The 17,877-nt window shown below is 31.4% G+C and overlaps 1 protein-coding gene across 2 annotated transcripts; it reads right to left on the minus strand.

Annotated features, from left to right (window-relative positions):
- Positions 1-787: 787 nt before the first annotated feature.
- Positions 788-9,054, minus strand: LOC139493379 (uncharacterized). Of its 2 annotated transcripts, XR_011656990.1 has the most exons (4): positions 8,271-8,931; positions 3,625-3,786; positions 1,747-2,253; positions 788-1,681 (listed from the first exon to the last, which is right to left on the minus strand). XR_011656990.1 is itself a non-coding variant. In XM_071281749.1 (3 exons), the coding sequence occupies exons 1-3, from the start codon at positions 8,449-8,451 to the stop codon at positions 1,847-1,849; spliced, it is 750 nt and encodes a 249-aa protein (XP_071137850.1). In that variant the 5' UTR covers positions 8,452-9,054; the 3' UTR covers positions 788-1,846. The 2 variants fall into 2 exon arrangements, 1 of the variants encoding a protein (XP_071137850.1); XM_071281749.1 differs by having other exon boundaries at positions 788-2,253; positions 8,271-9,054.
- Positions 9,055-17,877: the final 8,823 nt, after the last annotated feature.

Genomic DNA, 17,877 nt, shown 5'->3' on the forward strand with positions numbered 1-17,877 from the left:
ACGGGTTGACCGATTCATCTGAAAATTTCAGGGCAGATAGATCTTGACCTGATAAACATATTTACCCCATGTCAGATTTCCTCTAAATGCTTTGGTTTTTGAGTTATAAGCCAAAAACTGCATTTTACCCTTATGTTCTATTTTTAGCCGTGGCGGCCATCTTGGTTGGTTGACCGGGTCACGCCACACATTTTTTAAACTAGATACCCCAATGATGATTGTGGCCAAGTTTGGTTCAATTTGGCCCAGTAGTTTCAGAGGAGAAGATTTTTGTAAAAGTTAACGACGACGGACGACGACGGACGCCGGACGCAAAGTGATGGGAAAAGCTCACTTGGCCCTTCGGGCCAGGTGAGCTAAAAAGGGCGAAAGATACCAGAGGGATATTCAAACTCGTAATTTAGAAATAAACTGACAACGTCATGGCAAGAAGACAAACAGACAAACAATAGTAACAAGACACAGCATAGAAAACCAAAGACCACGCAACAGGAACCCCACGAAAAACTTTGAGTGATCTCAGGTGTTCTGGAAGGGTAAACAGATCCTGATCCACATATGGCACCCGTCGTGTGGCTGGTTTCTATACAAACCATTTAAATAGACTAATGTGTTATGTCACATTCTTGAAATCTTGACATTAGGAACATATCTGATATCATCTGTTAAACGGATATTCCGTAACGGCCAACCAACTCGTGATAACGTCCGTAAAGTTTACGAAGGGGTGATATCAACCTACCATTTTATAGACATCATCATTATGATTAAAAAAATAAGAGATAAATAAATATTTGAATTTATTACATTTGTAGATGCATGTCAACAATAAGCAATGATAGGGAATGTTAAAGGGCAATAAATGAGGTAATGACATGGTGCATCACATAAAACAGTTACTGCTTTTAGGATAAAATGGTAATGTAACAAATATAAAAATTGTTCAACATAACATAGGAAAATAAACAACATGATGCTCGTGTATACGTATCGAAAGTAATTTCTTTTGATGGCAATCTGAGTCGAATAGCATATATTGTTTGGAGACAACTTCTTAATTTTCTGTGCAATATTGTGAAAGAAATTCATTAAACATATATAATGCTTTATAATCATTTCCAAGTTTTTAGTTCTTTTAATGAACGAAAATAATAGCATAATGTCAACGTTTTTTTCTGGTTATTTACAGCAAACGATGTTTTGGTCATAATTCATGAAATACATGTATGAAATCGTTGTCAAGTGGATGCGTAGTAAAAAAAAATGCCATGTTTTCTAAGTCTTAATGAATTACACATGGTACTGGCTGTTCGGGATATTTGAGATGCTGTGTTTCTTCGTACTCGGTTGTGTAATTGCCATACAGATATTCGGCATCGTATTTTTGTAATCATTTTTGCGAGTGCATACTTTCTCTAAACTATGAAAATAAGTACTTCAGAATATTCTTCATTACACATGTGCTCTTGGTTGACAATTATGTAACATCAGTGAAAGTGTTACAATCAGTCTGTATCATGAAAGATTATTTTAATGCTATCTTCTTTACACTTTTTTATACTGTTGGCTGGTGTAAAGTAGAATCGTCTGGTTGTTTTAAATTGTACTTGTGCTTTGAGCTCTTTAGTTTGTCCTAAATTGCACTTTTGTTTTGAGATCTTCAGTTTGTTGTAAATTATACCTGCACTTTAGTTTGTCCTAAATTGCACTTTTGCTTTGAGATCTTCAGTTTGTTGTAAAATATACCTGCACTTTGAGCTCTACTGTTTGTTCTAAATTGTACCTGTACTTTAAGCTCGACTGTTTATCCTAAATTGTACTTGTGCTTTGAGGTTGTCTCTTGGTTCTACACTGTACTTGAGCTATGAGATCTGGCTAACTGTGGAATGTAATAACGTTCTACTTTGTACAACCCCACAAGTCCGCACCTCCTGTCCTTCAAATGGTCAGCAAATTGTCTCGCGAGATTTAAACAATTCATCCCTTCTTCACATTCAGCAAGAACGAGATAACTAAAGCTGTCTCTTTCAGTTGTAGATCGTAGAAATGTAATACGGCGTAATTTTAAGTCTTTCGGACATTTCCACAGAATGACCTTGGCACCGCTCCATGACATCCATCTCCGTTCGAGATTTTCTGTTATGTCCATCGTATGGAATGCTGAGAGAATATATACACTATCTTTTGAGACTGGGGTTCTGGGGAGTTGTTTGACTGCTTCACGAACAATACATTCTTCCTCGTCATAGCAACCTTAAAAAGTAAAGTATACCAACTGTGTCTTTTGTGTCTTATAAAACTTTGACTGCAGTTTTATTTTTTAAAGAAGAACTATAAGAATTTTCAAATTATGAAGAATTTGAATGAGCTATAAAACGTATATAAATTCATATCGAATATAAACCGGGACAAAGACACACACTTAAAATGTTGTACTATTACACCACTGTATCAAGGGGGTGTCCTCTAACATGTTAAACCCCGCCACATTCTGTATGTCTGTCCAAAGTCAGGAGCCTGTAATTCAGTGGTTGTCATATGCTGCTGTATATCATATATATATGTTTTCTTTCATAGTTTTGAACATTAATCAGGCCGTAATTTTTCTCGTTTGAATTTTCTCGTCAGGATTTTGTTTTACATTTTTCATTTCGGGGCTTTTTATAACTGACTATGTAGATTGTATGAGTATTGGTTTCGCTCATTGTTAAATTGTTAAATGATCTATAATAGTTAACTTCTATGTCATTTGGTCTTTGGTGAAGAAATGTCTTACTGACAATCATAACACATCTTCTTATTTTTATACTCAAAATTACCACTGTAAATGAGGTATATTCAGGGTGTGGTAAGAAATCTAAAAAAAAAATTTTGGCAAAGTTTATATTGCTGTGACAGCATATTTACAAATCCCGCCAAAAACGACGCATGTTTCGTTCTGCACAGATTACAGATTGTTTACTGGCAAACTGAAGTCTTGAAATCCTTCGACGGACTTTTTCTATTTATCTTTATAGATACATGTATAGATTTTTTTTTATAAAACATACCACTGACGGCAGTCGAAGATAACTGATGATTCATACAGATTTCTGTCTCCTCAGATTTGAGCGGGAGTTGATTATATGTCATAAAAAGAACATTTACTGCTTTTATATAAAAGTTTTGTCTGTAGGAATATATTGAATGAATATAAGTCACGTAGAGTCCACGTTGGATATAATAATCACGTTAACTGATTTATAGTTTTTGATGTTTATGTATTGGTATAAGACATTTGCTCACTTGCTGCGGTATTGATTATATGTTGTAGTCTCATTCCGCGTCAACTAATTTGTTGGTAAGAAAATATAAATCATTGGTTTTATTAAACATAAAGTAACAAACGGAAATTAATTTAATTAACCATATATATATATAACTATAGATCTATACTAGTATGCCTTATTAGTCAACTATTGAAAAACCAGAACATTGAGAAATAAGAATCTACCAATTTGAAATAGGAATATCTTTTGTATTAAAGAAATTTTAAACTCTCCATTAAAGTACCAGTAATTTGATGCATCAATACAGTTACAGGATTTTTTTTATATAATGAAGAGGGGAGATAATTCTGCATACCTTCTTCCATGAGTCTTCGAGGTTCGATATCTGCAGAATACTGATGATTTTGGATTCTAAGTATGTTATTAATACTATGCTTCTGTAAGGGTTCCCACGAGATTTGTCGAAGGTCTCTCATTCCACCGTAAAAGACGGAATAATCTACATACAGAAGGGTTCCTGCAAGGCAAAGTCAATAAATACAATATTCAATTTAGTTCCAGTAAAAACTGTTTGGGGAATTCTAGGTATATACTGTTAATGGGAAACTTTTACATAAAGCGTGATAATAATAGTAAGACAAATCTATGGAGGACTATCAGTAAAAGTTCAAAAGCACTTACAAGTGATATATATACATGTAACTTTCCACATATGGTCAATATAAGTAATCTGTTTACACGATGTTCCAACAATTGATTCTATGTAGAGGAAGTTATTGATATTTTAATACTACAATTTTTATGACAATAAAACGCAATCCTATATGTACACAACTTGGTCATTATTTTTAATATCATTTTATTATTTTCCAATTTTACAAACTGTACCTTTGAGGTATTTGAACTTCAATATTTAAACACGAATCATACTGTAATTTGGAATATTGACAACTTAAACCGGATCAATCATTTTATAATGAATCTATAAATTTCTTTCGAGGAAAAATTAAGACTGTTTCAATATGACTGCTTCTGGGGTTTTAAAATGACATTTGAAATTCGATTTTAAATAGTTGGTGTCAATTTCACCGCGTGTTTGTTTCGCATGAAAGTTATTAAAAATCAGAATAGTGTTAAACTCAAAATATTATTCAACGTTATTGGCTTGGGTTGAAGGCGTTAAATGCTACATTTATATGTTTTAAATCGAAAGACAATTTTAACCAATGCACATTTTATTTTATCTGATTGATAATTATATTTGATTTAATATATAATATAACAGAATTTGGATTTCGGAAAATAATGGCCTTCTTATACAAACATTTGGTTTACACAATACAAAATCTATCAAAGTTCAATTTTGAGCTATTTACAGGTATTAGTAATTAGGGTAATGATTATGTTAAGAAATAAGCAACACAGATTATAGACCATCTTATTACATACAAGCAGCTGTTGTACTTCACGGATTTAATATATTTCAAAATTATTTGAACATGTTCCTGGGCTTAAAATAATTCTTGGGGAAATTGATCCATACAATCCGAGGACAGTTAAAGACCTATTTCATATGCTTTTGTTTCATTATGCAAAGTTTGTTGTAATTATTTTATAACAAAAAAGCCATCCTTGATTGTAAATGGTAAATATCGAACCATGATGACAATGTCCAACAAGTATTTTCGAATCAATACAACATAACTAAATACTTTGGTATAAAACATTAGTGTATCATCTATCTATACACCAAATTATCATGACTATCTGAATAACAAAAATGGAGATAACTGTCCATCATATATCAAAGGTCAATGACGGATACATCAATAGGGCACTACACGGCCTTCAACCATGGGAAACCCGATAATGTTAAGAATGCTGAACAGGGTCGTCCCATTATCAGGACATGAAATGTTGAATAGAACAGAATAGAACAGATGATTGCTAAACAAAAAAACCCCAAAAAACTTGTATGGCTGGCAGCAACCAAAAAAATCCACCACAACATTATATATGCTCCGGACTGTGACAGGCACTTCAATAATACGGTCGGTTTAAATATAGTATGAGCACTCAACATGCTCAAGCCACCATTAAATATGCACAGAGGCCAGTGTACTACCTTATTATAAGTTTAGAAAGTTCATATGATATAGAGATTCTGTGTTCAAAACTAGAAGCTCGATGGTTAAAAAATTGGATCAAATTTTGTATAAAGGATTATATTTATCCAGAACCAGAAGAGAGGCAAAATATACCCACAGAAGCTAGAGGTTACATGTCGTGTGCTTGGAGAATGGCAGCAATAACAATTTTTGATTAAATAAAGTGGTTATTAATGCGCAATGATTGCACCTATGCAATTTTTGTTTATACAATAACAATTTTAATCTACTTTATTAAAAGAGAGAAACACATAATATTGCCTGTCAATGCAATGTGCACTTTAGTTAGTTCAGTTAGTATGAATTAAATTGCTGATAGAGAAATATTTTTTTAGTTGGACTGCCAACAACAAAGGGAGAAAATTCGATAAGACTGATGAACTACAATACTCCGTTTATAAAAGTAGATGGAAACTGAAGATAAAATAGAAAGAAACCCTTTGAAAAGGTTCTGAAACGTCATAAAGGGCTTGGTACGTACACAAAAGGAACGCGACGTGATGACCTCGAAATTGAGAACTCCTACGACGAACAAAAATATTCCTGAGCGGCAAAATTAGTTTACGATGATTAAAGTTTCATGTGAAAACCTTATATGTGTTTTAACAGATACTACACCGATTCAATGTATCTTAATATGCATAGGATGTTATTGTCTCGTAATTAAAAAATAATGCGAAAGTTACGTTCACTTTTATTATCAATAAACTGAGTAATAAACACTCTGCCTCTCCTTCGTTCTCCGTTGTTGGTATGAATAATTCAGATTGTTTTCTCTGTCAAAATGTTCGATAGCATACAATTGATATAGTGCACTATTGATATTCTGTCTTAAATTATTAAGCACATGCATCTGTTGTCTAATTTATAATGTCATTATTGAAGGTCGTATATTACAGTGCTCTATAGTTGTTTACATTTTCGGCCTTTTGTCTCTGATGGATTGGACAGTTGTCTAAAAATCATACAACATCTTCTTACTGTTATAAAGTTTTATACAAAATAAGAATGTCTTCCACGGGTTCAATAAATATTCTCTATTCTTTTAATTTAATTTTTCATGTTTTTCTCTATTCACTGTTGGGTTTGTTTGTTTGTTTGTTTGTTCGTTTGTTTGTTGTTGTTGTTTTTTTTGGGGGGGGGGGGGGGGTGCATTATTTTCTATTCTGTAAACCCCATCCAGCCTTCGTATATTGACCTACAAAATTCTAGAATTACTTATATACTCTCCATGTTCTTGTTAGCGTTGTTATTTGTAGATATTAAATATTTTGTAGAAAACATAAGCAGTATTTGATTATTAGCGCTGTGATATCCATTAGGTTAACTATAATTGTTTATCAGATTGTATATTAAATATAGACTGCACGTGCTGACACGTGCATCAAGGCAGCATAATAAGAGTTAATGTCATACGCTTATCATTTATTCGTATTTTTGCAAAGTAATTTGGCAGGTTAAGTTTGATGAGATTAATATAATAAATCATTTACGTTTGGTCAAACCTCTTTAAGGTGACTTGGGAATAGAAATATGGTCACTAAGATCTTCTTCCGACCAACAATAAAACCCTGGTCAAAGTGGAGCATCCTTTGGCTGTTAGGTGTGTACAAGATCACAGCCACTTTACATTAAGAAAGAGGACGTTGAATCCGATGCCTCGTGTAAAGAGAGGTAACCACCTCTTTGCATGCTAAATCCTACGCAACAAATCTTTGAGAGTCCGTGTGTAGATTATTTAACGGCAAGATTTTTTTTGTCCCTCAGTATCCAATATACCCTCATGTATCATGTATATTTCTGTTAATGTGTTCTCGTCATGAGCATGTAAAGTAACCAACAATCAATCTTTTAATCTTTTGGCATGTTTGGTCAATAGAAAACTAAAAAGAAATGTCCCAGATAAAGTGTGTATTTGATATTCTGTAAAATTCTGTTTCGTAACTAATACAAGGTCACAAATCGTGTTGTAAGACATCATATGGGTAGTGTGTCGTCGTTTATTATCAGAACCATTTTAAAAATAATAAACAAAATTGAGATTCCATAACAACAGACTTTTGATGACGGTAACATAAAACCTTATGTAATCTGTTTTTTTACTTCTACTTCTAATAAGAAATCGAGCATAAATCTTTAATAAGACAATGCCTCGTAAAATACGGTTAGCTGACCCTGCAGCGGAGAAATATACTCGTACTTAGATTAAGGTGAATTTCAATAGTTGAATTATATTACCATTCTGATTGAATATGTGGATCATTGTGACTTGATTTAATTGAGGTGAACCACAAATGCATCAATGATTGATGCCAAACACGATTTGTCCATTCACAAAGTATCCCATAAAGCACAATGTGTGCTAAAAAAATGTATACACATAATTTGATGTGTATATATGGCAGATCTTTATACGTCTTTCGTCTATTAATTCACAACTTTTTTTATACTTGGGCTGATGTATAGGCATGATAGGTGTCATATTGAGTACTCAGGCATTGTGGAAGTAGATGATTTTGTTGACCTTGATTTTTTTTGTGTCGTTTGGCTGCTGTTTCTAAAGCATATCAAACATCTCCTTACCGGCCTATTATATCACTCGTCCTGTCAAGTTCCAAAAAATAACGTCATCAAGACTAGTATAGAAACAGAGAAAAGTTCTTTTGATTGCATTTTAGAGAATGAAACTTCTGTTTGTTTTCTAAGTAAAACTTTGATATACATACACTATTTACAGAAATACATATCCAATAATCAGTTTGTTGTCTTTGATTAACAATAATTATAAGACGTGTATACACACATAAATATATAACAGATGTAAGTAACTCACCTCCAGGGTCGACATTCTTAAGTAACATTCCTTCTAAAAACGTGGCTTGTGACGCGTTATATTTGGCTGCTTGTTTCCAATCCTTCACCATACTTTCTTCGTCTCTATAAAACTTAAACTTAGCTTGAACATTGAAACTCAAAGGAAGTGACATTGTGTGCATTTTGGTTAAAACACACATTCACTCTAACACTTTTCGCATCACAACTGTCGCATTAAAATCCCTGATATCCACAGATTGGATTACCATTCGTGACGAATGTATCATTCCTATAATTTCCAACTACGAAAGATGTTTCTCTCCAGGGACGTCGTCAATAATGACACAGAATTTTGATTACATGATCCCTAGAACAGCTCGTGTTTATTTCATCGTTAGTATTCTACCAGATCAATCGAAAAATTGCCAGAAATACACTGTAATCAAAAATCAATGGTCGGACATAAACCTCGACATAAACCTTTCCATTTTCATTTAATAAATGGTCTTTGTTATTTTGCCTTTGTACATTTTCAATGCACTTTAATGTAGAATAGAGAGCCTTCTTCTAAACACAAGATAACGATTACCTATACAGAGCCAACAGAATCAGTATCTATTGCAACTAGTATATGATTAATCCTAATAGCTACTAGTACTTACTTTTCCCTTCAGTACATGTAGTTTGTTTAATTGAATATTGATTCGTATAAAGTAATCTATGGTCCATTATAGAACAATTAAACAAATATTACCCTATCAATACAAATACGATCAGAAAGATCGACTAAACTTTTTCATAATATTCGATATTTATCTTCACTGTGATTTTATTAATTAATTAATAAATAACTCGTATTACGTTGATATCGCTGCGAGGAAGTTTTTATTGTAGTATTTGTTTATAAACCGCGACTGGTTAGTTTTACAGCGTGTTTACCAATAGCATTCTATAAAGTTAGTGATTGAATTCTAAACAATAAATAACAACAGGAACAAGAAAAAAAAAACCCTTTTATATTGAAAGGATATATACAAGAATAATTGTCATCACAATCAATCCTCGAGAGAGAAACACTACATTAAGGATTGTGTGTCTGGTGTTTGTATGTGATGGGTCGTGTTGGGGGTAGTTTGTAATTATTATAGAAAAAAGTCAAATCGGGATTTTTTAGAATATAATTTAATTTATTTTTAGTATATACAGATATCGTGAATGAACAGTTTGTTTTCATTTGACGTTTACCTCGCATCTACTTTACTTCTGAGATATCTTGAAGTTTAAATTGGTATAAATCTGGTGTTTTCCAAGGTATTTAATTTGGATCATTAAATAAAAATGGACCATGGCGAAATTGAAAGAACAGTTAATTATCAGCTATTTTACCAATTCATTTCGTTTTGAACATGATTGACTGTACATGAAACGTTTTGGCGACGGATCCAAGTTTTTCAAAACAAGGAAAGGAATCGGGAAAAATGTGAGGTTAAGTCACCTATGGTACTCGTTTATCGAAAGGTAAAATCATATGAGGTACAATACTATGTTAAATGAAATCTTAAGTCATATGTGATACTCGGTTAAATCTAAGGTTAAGTCACCTGTGACACTCGTTTAAACACAAGATTGAATTTTCTGTGATACTCGGTTAAATCTAAGGTTAAGTCACGTGTGGTACTAGTTTAATCAAAGGTTTAGTCACGTGTGGTACTAGTTTAATCTAAGGTTAAGTCACGGTTGTTACTCGTTTTATCTAAGGTTAAGTCACGTGTGGTACTCGTTAAATATAAGGCTAAGTCACGTGTGGTACTCGTTTAATCAAAGGTTTAGTCACGTGTGGTACTAGTTTAATCTAAGGTTAAGTCACGGTTGTTACTCGTTTTATCTAAGGTTAAGTCACGTGTGGTACTCGTTAAATATAAGGCTAAGTCACGTGTGGCACTCGTTTAAACACAATATTGAATTATCTGTGATACTCGGTTTAATATGAAGTTAGGTTACTTGGAGCAAGCTTTATCACATGAGCAACATTCCAATCACAAACAAATGTATAAACAATATAATTGAGAATGGAAATGGGGAATGTGTCGAAGAGACAACAACCCAACCAAAGAGCAGAAAACAGCCGAAGGCTACCAACGGATCTTCAATACAGCAAGAAAATCCTGCACCAGGAGGCGTGCTTCAGCTGGCACCAAAACAAAAATGTGTACTAGTTCAGTGATAATGGACGTCAACTCCGGAATATACAAATGTAGTTAAATTTAAAATCATACAAGACTAAGTTGAAAGGCAAGAGAATCCTGACTTGGAACAGGCGCAAAATGCATTCGGTGGGGTTAAACATATTTTTTTAGATGTCAATCCTCCTATACCACTAGTCAATGTAGAAAAAACCAAACACACAGCAATAAGAACATTAAAACTCAGTTTAAAAGAAGTCCAAGTCCAATGTCAAAATAGATTAAAAAAAAAAGAAAGAAACTAAACAAAACAAAACGACAATGATACATAAACAAAAAACTACTAGCAGCTACTGACATGCCAGCTCCAGACCTGAATTAAATTGAAATAGATATAACTCAGACTGTTACAAAATTCAACATTTTTGCACTTATTTTGGTGTTCATAAAAATACTGAGTTAACTAAGATTATGTTCTGGATAAAGTTCATACTCTCTTGAAAGCAAAGTGTTTTTTTTCCACACTAGAAATGAATACCGATTGCGAAATAAGTTATAAAAAGGTTATCTAAAAATCAGTGGCATTGCGATTTTATCTTTCAAAATCTTGAGTTGATATCAACAATTACTTTTCGGAAGATTTTATGTCACCGAGCGCAATTCTTGTATAAAGCTTGGCTTCATAACTATGGCATAGCACTAAATGCAACGGGTTATGCAATGTTTTAACCACCATTAACATGATTAGTAGAATGGTCACTGGTAACAAATCTGGTTTTCATAAGGATGGATAATAATTGTAGTTATACATGTGTTTTGCAATCCAATTTATAACAGTACAAAGAAATATTATATGAACTACATAGAATCCACTATATATGGCACGCCGTTATTATATTTATTCAATTTCGAGATATCTTATTTAGTTAAATAAGATATCTTATAAACTAGTTGAGATATCTTATTAACTTTAAATAAGATATCTTATATATTAAATAAGATATCTTATTAAAATGTTTATAAAGATATCTTATTAAATATATAAGATATCTTATTTAAAATATAAGATATCTCTATTAATTTATAAGATATCTTATTAACTATATAAGATATTTTTTATATAGTTTAAAATAGAGATATCTTATTTACTTAATAAGATATCTCCATAAGTTAATAAGATATCTCTATTAGTTTATGAGATATCTCTATTAATTAATAAGATATCTCTATTACTTTATAAGATATCTCTATTAATTAATAAGATATCTTATAAAGTTTGTATTTGAAAGATATCTTTATAAAGAAGTAAGATATCTTATATACTTTATAAGATATCTTATTAATTAATATATATATATTATTAACTTATAGAGATATCTTATAAACTAATAGAGATATCTTATAAACTAATAGAGATATCTTATAAACTTTTAGAGATATCTTATTAACTTATAGAGATATCTTATTAACTTATAGAGATATCTTATAAACTAATAGAGATATCTTATAAACTAATAGAGATATCTTATTAACCTATAGAGATATCTTATTTAATTGGTTATAAAGATATCTCTATTAGTTTATAAGATATCTCTATTAATTAATAAGATATCTCTATTAATTTATAAGATATCTCTATTTATTAATAAGATATCTTATAAAGTATGTATTTAAAAGATATCTTTATAAAGAAGTAAGATATCTTATATACTTTATAAGATATCTTATTAATTAATAGAGATATCTTATTAACTTATAGAGATATCTTATAAACTAATAGAGATATCTTATAAACTAATAGAGATATCTTATTTACTTTCAAATTAAATAAGATATCTTATAAAAATTAAAGATATCTTTATACTTAATAAGATATCTTGTTAAATAAATAAGATATCTTCAAATTTGAATAAATATAAAAACGGCGTGCCATAACTATATCAGTTTAACACTATATAGTTTTAAATGCAAAATTATCAAATATAAAAAGTATGAAAATGTTAAATCTAGTTACATAAATATAGATGCATAACTATTATATGGAAAAATACTCGCACATTATAGCGATTTGCGTGAAACAGTTTGAATAGACAATGCTGTTGTATTAAGAGTACTTTGAGAAGAAAAAAATCTTTCAAACTTTTCTTTAATCCAGAATCTGATTTTGTATTAAAAAACATAAATGATTGCATTTTATTTACAGACGATACTTTTTAAATCTTTTTTTTTAAACCGAGAGTGAAGGCAGAACTGCTACCTGTTTCTTGACATAGATGTAGCTGTAATTAACTGAGTTTTATACCTTGATAATCATCTTTAACAATATAGATATCATAACATATACACAGTATGTATAAATATCGTGAGAAAACGTCAATTTGTTGGCACAGAATACTGCAAAACATGCAAACATAACGAGCTTATGTTATGTTTTATAATGTGCAGCAGAATACTGCAAAACGTGCAAACATAACGAGCTTATGTTATGTTTTATAATGTGCAGCAGAATACTGCAAAACGTGCAAACATAACGAGCTTATGTTATATCTTATAATGTGCAGCAGAATACTGCAAAACATGCAAACATAAGGAGCTCATGTTTTTTTATAATGTGCAGAACAACCTTTATGATATATATCTTAATGACTTGAGGAATAAATCATGTTTGAACATTTGATATCCAACTTCTTTTTGGATTTCCATATTGCGCTATTTGTTGTATTTTGACATCTAGATGCCTTGTGGTTTGGGTGTTGTTAAATAGCCGTCTCGTTGACTTGTATACGACATATCTTTTTTTTGGAGATATGAACGATGAGTTGTTTTTTATTCTCTCGCTCAAAACACTGAGTATTCTCTAATGATTACAAGAATAACAAGATCAATCTAAAACTATCACTCTTTATCAATTTAGTTCCATTTAAACGTTAACCAATCATCCTTCATTTTATTTCCCCTTTTTTAAAATGTTAGCTATAAAAAAAAACCATATTTAGCTGACCTAAAACAAAATGAATTTAGTAGTTCCACTCTTTATCGATTAATTCTAATTTCGACACTTACGATGTCGGAAAAAGTCTCTTGTTTACACCCCGTATTATGCACGATTATATAACAGTTATCTACGCATAGTGTAGGAGTAAAAATGCATAGTTCATCAATTACGTCATTTTATTTATAACACAAAATCCATTGACAATTTAGCCAACAGCAAAGAAACGGCTTCTATTTTCGATTAATTTATCAAATTGAATGCGTTTCATCTCTTAAGTTTATTATTTATTTAACAGTTATTCCACATTTGGTTCTGTTATGTCACAAAACTGACTGAATAAATATAAAGGTGATAAATTTTCTTTTGCAATACCGTATGTTCTGTGTTGATGATATACGGCAACTCACAATGTGACATCTATCCATAACAGAAAAATTTATAAAAGGAAAATACATCTTAACACCAGTGGCGGATCTAGAAATTTTCATAAGTGGGGGCTAGTTGGATAGAAAAATAAACAGTTTTAGAACACGTCATCAAGAGGTTATTGAAATTTTCATATTCAGTAAAGAAACCAATATGTCGTTGATACAGAATGGAAAATGTAACTACCAAACCACTGTAGAATGGCTGTATGTTTTTATGTTTTTCTCCGTGGAGTGTTTTACGCACAAGGATAAATATCGTTCCCTGGTTTTAAACCAAATATTTAATAGAAACAAGAACGTTTTCACTATAGATATTCCTTATAATATTTTTTTTTTCAAACGCAATCAAAATCTCATTCGTTTGAAGACAAATATAATTTCGAATCTTGAATAGACTGCTGGGTGGACAATGAAAACGGTGAATGTGTCAAAGCTCATATGTTTCCTGTAAGACAGAGGCAGGGAAGAGACTAAGAGGATATTCTAAATCATACTAAGTTGATGACAATATGAAAACGCCATGGCAATAAATTGAAAAACGATAAAAGAAAAAGGAAAAAAGAAAAGAAAACACAACAGTTTACAAAACACAGCACATTTTGTTGGTTTATGTTTATCATGAAATAACTTCGTAAATTGGTTTGTAATGAAATAGGCCGTTTGTTGTCTCGTTTACCTCAGGCATAGATTACCTTAGCTGGATTTGGCGAAACTTTTAGAAATTTTGGTCCTCAATGCTCTTCAACTTCGTACTTTATTTGGCCTTTTAAACTTTTTTGGATTCGAGCGTCACTGATGAGTCTTTTGTAGACGAAACGCGCGTCTGGCGTATATACAAAATTTAGTCCTGGTATCTATGATAAGTTTATTGAATATAAATACATTTTAATGTCACGTGAGGCCTCTCTAGTTGACTATCTGGTATGGGTTTATCTCATTGGTGAAGGCCGTACATTGATCTATAATTACTTCAAATAACGTATGTAAACCCTGGTTAATAGCATTCATAATGCATCTGCTTATTTGAATATAGAAAACTAAAGACTGCGGAACACGAAGACATAACCATGATAACACTGGCACTGCAAGATATAGCCAGGAATATTGACCCTACAACTTTGTAGAACTAAATAATTGTGCTTTCTTAATTCATCGTAAATACAACACACTGAGTGAAAATATTGATAATTGAACCTGATGAATTAAGTTGACTTCATCTTCGGACCAAATATAGTTAACCCATTACTCATAGTAACGTGAGACACTGACCTCAAACATCAATAATTAACTTAAACCATGAAAGAGGCAAGTTCATATGGTCACTACATGATATATAACTTTATGGGCCACGCAAATATAAATGACCAATTAAACATAGATGTAGATATAATAAGTACTTGAGAAAATGATCTGATTCTTGACAAAATATGATAGCATGGTGGAGAACAATCTGGCTTTATATCTTCCATCATGTTCTTCTCCAATTATCTTGATACTGATAAAGACAAATCAATTTACGAAATGAAATTGCTCAGTTATGGTTGGTTTGAAATGTATATACTAGCTAACTTAAAGGCTCCGTTTTGAAGGCTGTCCTTTGACCAATAATGGTTCACTTTTTACACATTGTGATTTGTATGGAGAGTTGTCTCATTGGCACTCATACCACATTTTCTTACTTATACATTACTTATAATCTTTTGCATTTGAATAATTTTGTAAAAACAGCGGTTTACTTTTAAAATTGATCTATACCTAGAAAGAGTGCTATGTTTTAATGGTATGTATTCACTTTTTGACTTCCAAATATTAATTCTAGATGTGGTTTTGAGATTGGTGTCCTTGGGGTACTATCTTTTGGATCTATAAACCTGTACTACTCTTTTTTTTATATCTGAAATTGAAGTCAATGTCAACGACACCAATTGTCAGATGCACATGCACTCCATAATATAATAACAATTCACATACTGAAGATCTACTGTTTATTTTCTGAAATATATATAGACCTAATCGTAAACTTAACAAAGTATAATAAATTAGATCATGGTCATGTCGCATATATTATGAGATAAACGATTTTTACAACAAATGAACACACTTATAATTGTTGATATATTATGCATATTTACTGAAGAACCTTTCCAAATCATAGAACATAAGTTTAAGGCCATAACAACTAAGCTCTTTACAAGAATCCACATATCAATTACATGTATCATTAATGTAATACATAGGCCCTAGGAACTAATCTCACCCAAAATACTTCTGAATTACAGAAACAAATGTATGCAGATATTTTATCTTTGAATGCAGGTAGTGTATACTGTTCCTGTGATATATTAACAACCAAAAGAAGAAGATTGCAAAACACTGGATACTGGTAACAAATCAAACCTGTCAATACTGACAACAGAAGACATGGAGACTGATAATGGATAATTTATATTGCATTCAAAAGATTGTAAATTGGTCTAAAGTCTGTGACCTTAACTGAAACACTATAGAGTAATCTGTAACAACTGATCAATACCACTTCTATACAATACAATGGTGGATAATTAGCTAGGTATATAACATCAATGTGAACCAATTAAGAATGCTTTCTTAAAGTTATGCACAGCTGGGACAAATGGAAAACCTATGATCACTAGCTTCATTTGATGACAAATTAAAGCTCCCATTTCAATAAATTTACTTTTGTTCATTCTTAATATTTGAATATGTTTGTATGCTCACAACCTTCTTTCATTTCCTTTAAAATCAATTAACTTAGAATTTTCTATAAATATAATGGATTTTGAGACTATAAATGTCATCTGGATATTAAGCTTTCAGTAACATCTTAAAGTCTTCTGGGATACATTGTAATAATAAATATAAAACCATGCGATTCAGAAAGTACATAACATTGTATTGGAATTAACATGCCACAAATACAAAATATTAATTATCACTATCTTACTAAGTAAAGTCGTGTTATGATTTATCCAATTAACAAAATAAACATATCTGCAAACTGAGGACCAAAAGCTAATTTAAATTTTAAGGGAGTAAATCATGAATAAAAACATTGATGACAGCACATTCACTTGACAAAATTTTGCCTTTGAGCTGATATGCAAAAACTTTCAGCCATTTAGAAGACATGTTTAATACATCCAAAATTAAATAATTAAGCAATAGATATATCATCCGATGTTTTATTGGCCTACCCAGTTAGGTATATATATATACAGAATTATAAAGAATATAAATACATATGAAAAGTAGAACTTTTGGTACTAATAATAAATATTATAAATATAACAAAATCTCAGCTTTTGAACTGAAATTGTAACAAACATATATACAAGGTACAAGCTCAAGTGAAAATAAAGTGTTTCCATGATTGTATGCAATCAGAAGAAAATCAAAATTTGATATTTACTTGATAAGCAAAACAATAAACTGTTGACACAGAGATAGGGAATCACTGATGCATGACTTGAGTGGGCCCCTCTTAGAGCAGTCACTTGAAAATTCTAGATCCATGACTGTCGCTAGTTCTTCCCCTAAATCAGACCTAATCACAAACACGTACAGTAAGCAAAAATTTTATAAAGTTAATAGACCTTGACTTAGGGGTCGGTGCTGCATAACCTTAATGAAAATGAGATGTACTAATAATAATGCATTTTCGTAAAAAGTCTTAATAGCATTGACCTAGCACGATTTGTTCATCTTACACTGACCTGAATTAATTACAAAGTTATAAATGTAAAAAGTAAAATAACAAAAGTATTGAACTCTGAGAAAAATTCAAAACGGAAAGTCTATTATCAAATGGCAAAATCAAGCTCAAACACATCAAACCAATAGATCTATATCAACTGTCATATTCCAGACTTCATATGTATTAATTAAAGCAAAAGTTTCAAAGTCAATACACCATGACTAAGGGGGTAAGGCCAAACGTTTTCCATGGAAGTGAGATGTGCCAATGCTTATGTAACCATAACTGCATACCAATCATTAACC

The sequence above is a fragment of the Mytilus edulis genome, chromosome 10 (genome assembly GCF_963676685.1).
Source record: "Mytilus edulis chromosome 10, xbMytEdul2.2, whole genome shotgun sequence".
Classification (NCBI taxonomy): Eukaryota; Metazoa; Mollusca; class Bivalvia; order Mytilida; family Mytilidae; genus Mytilus; species Mytilus edulis.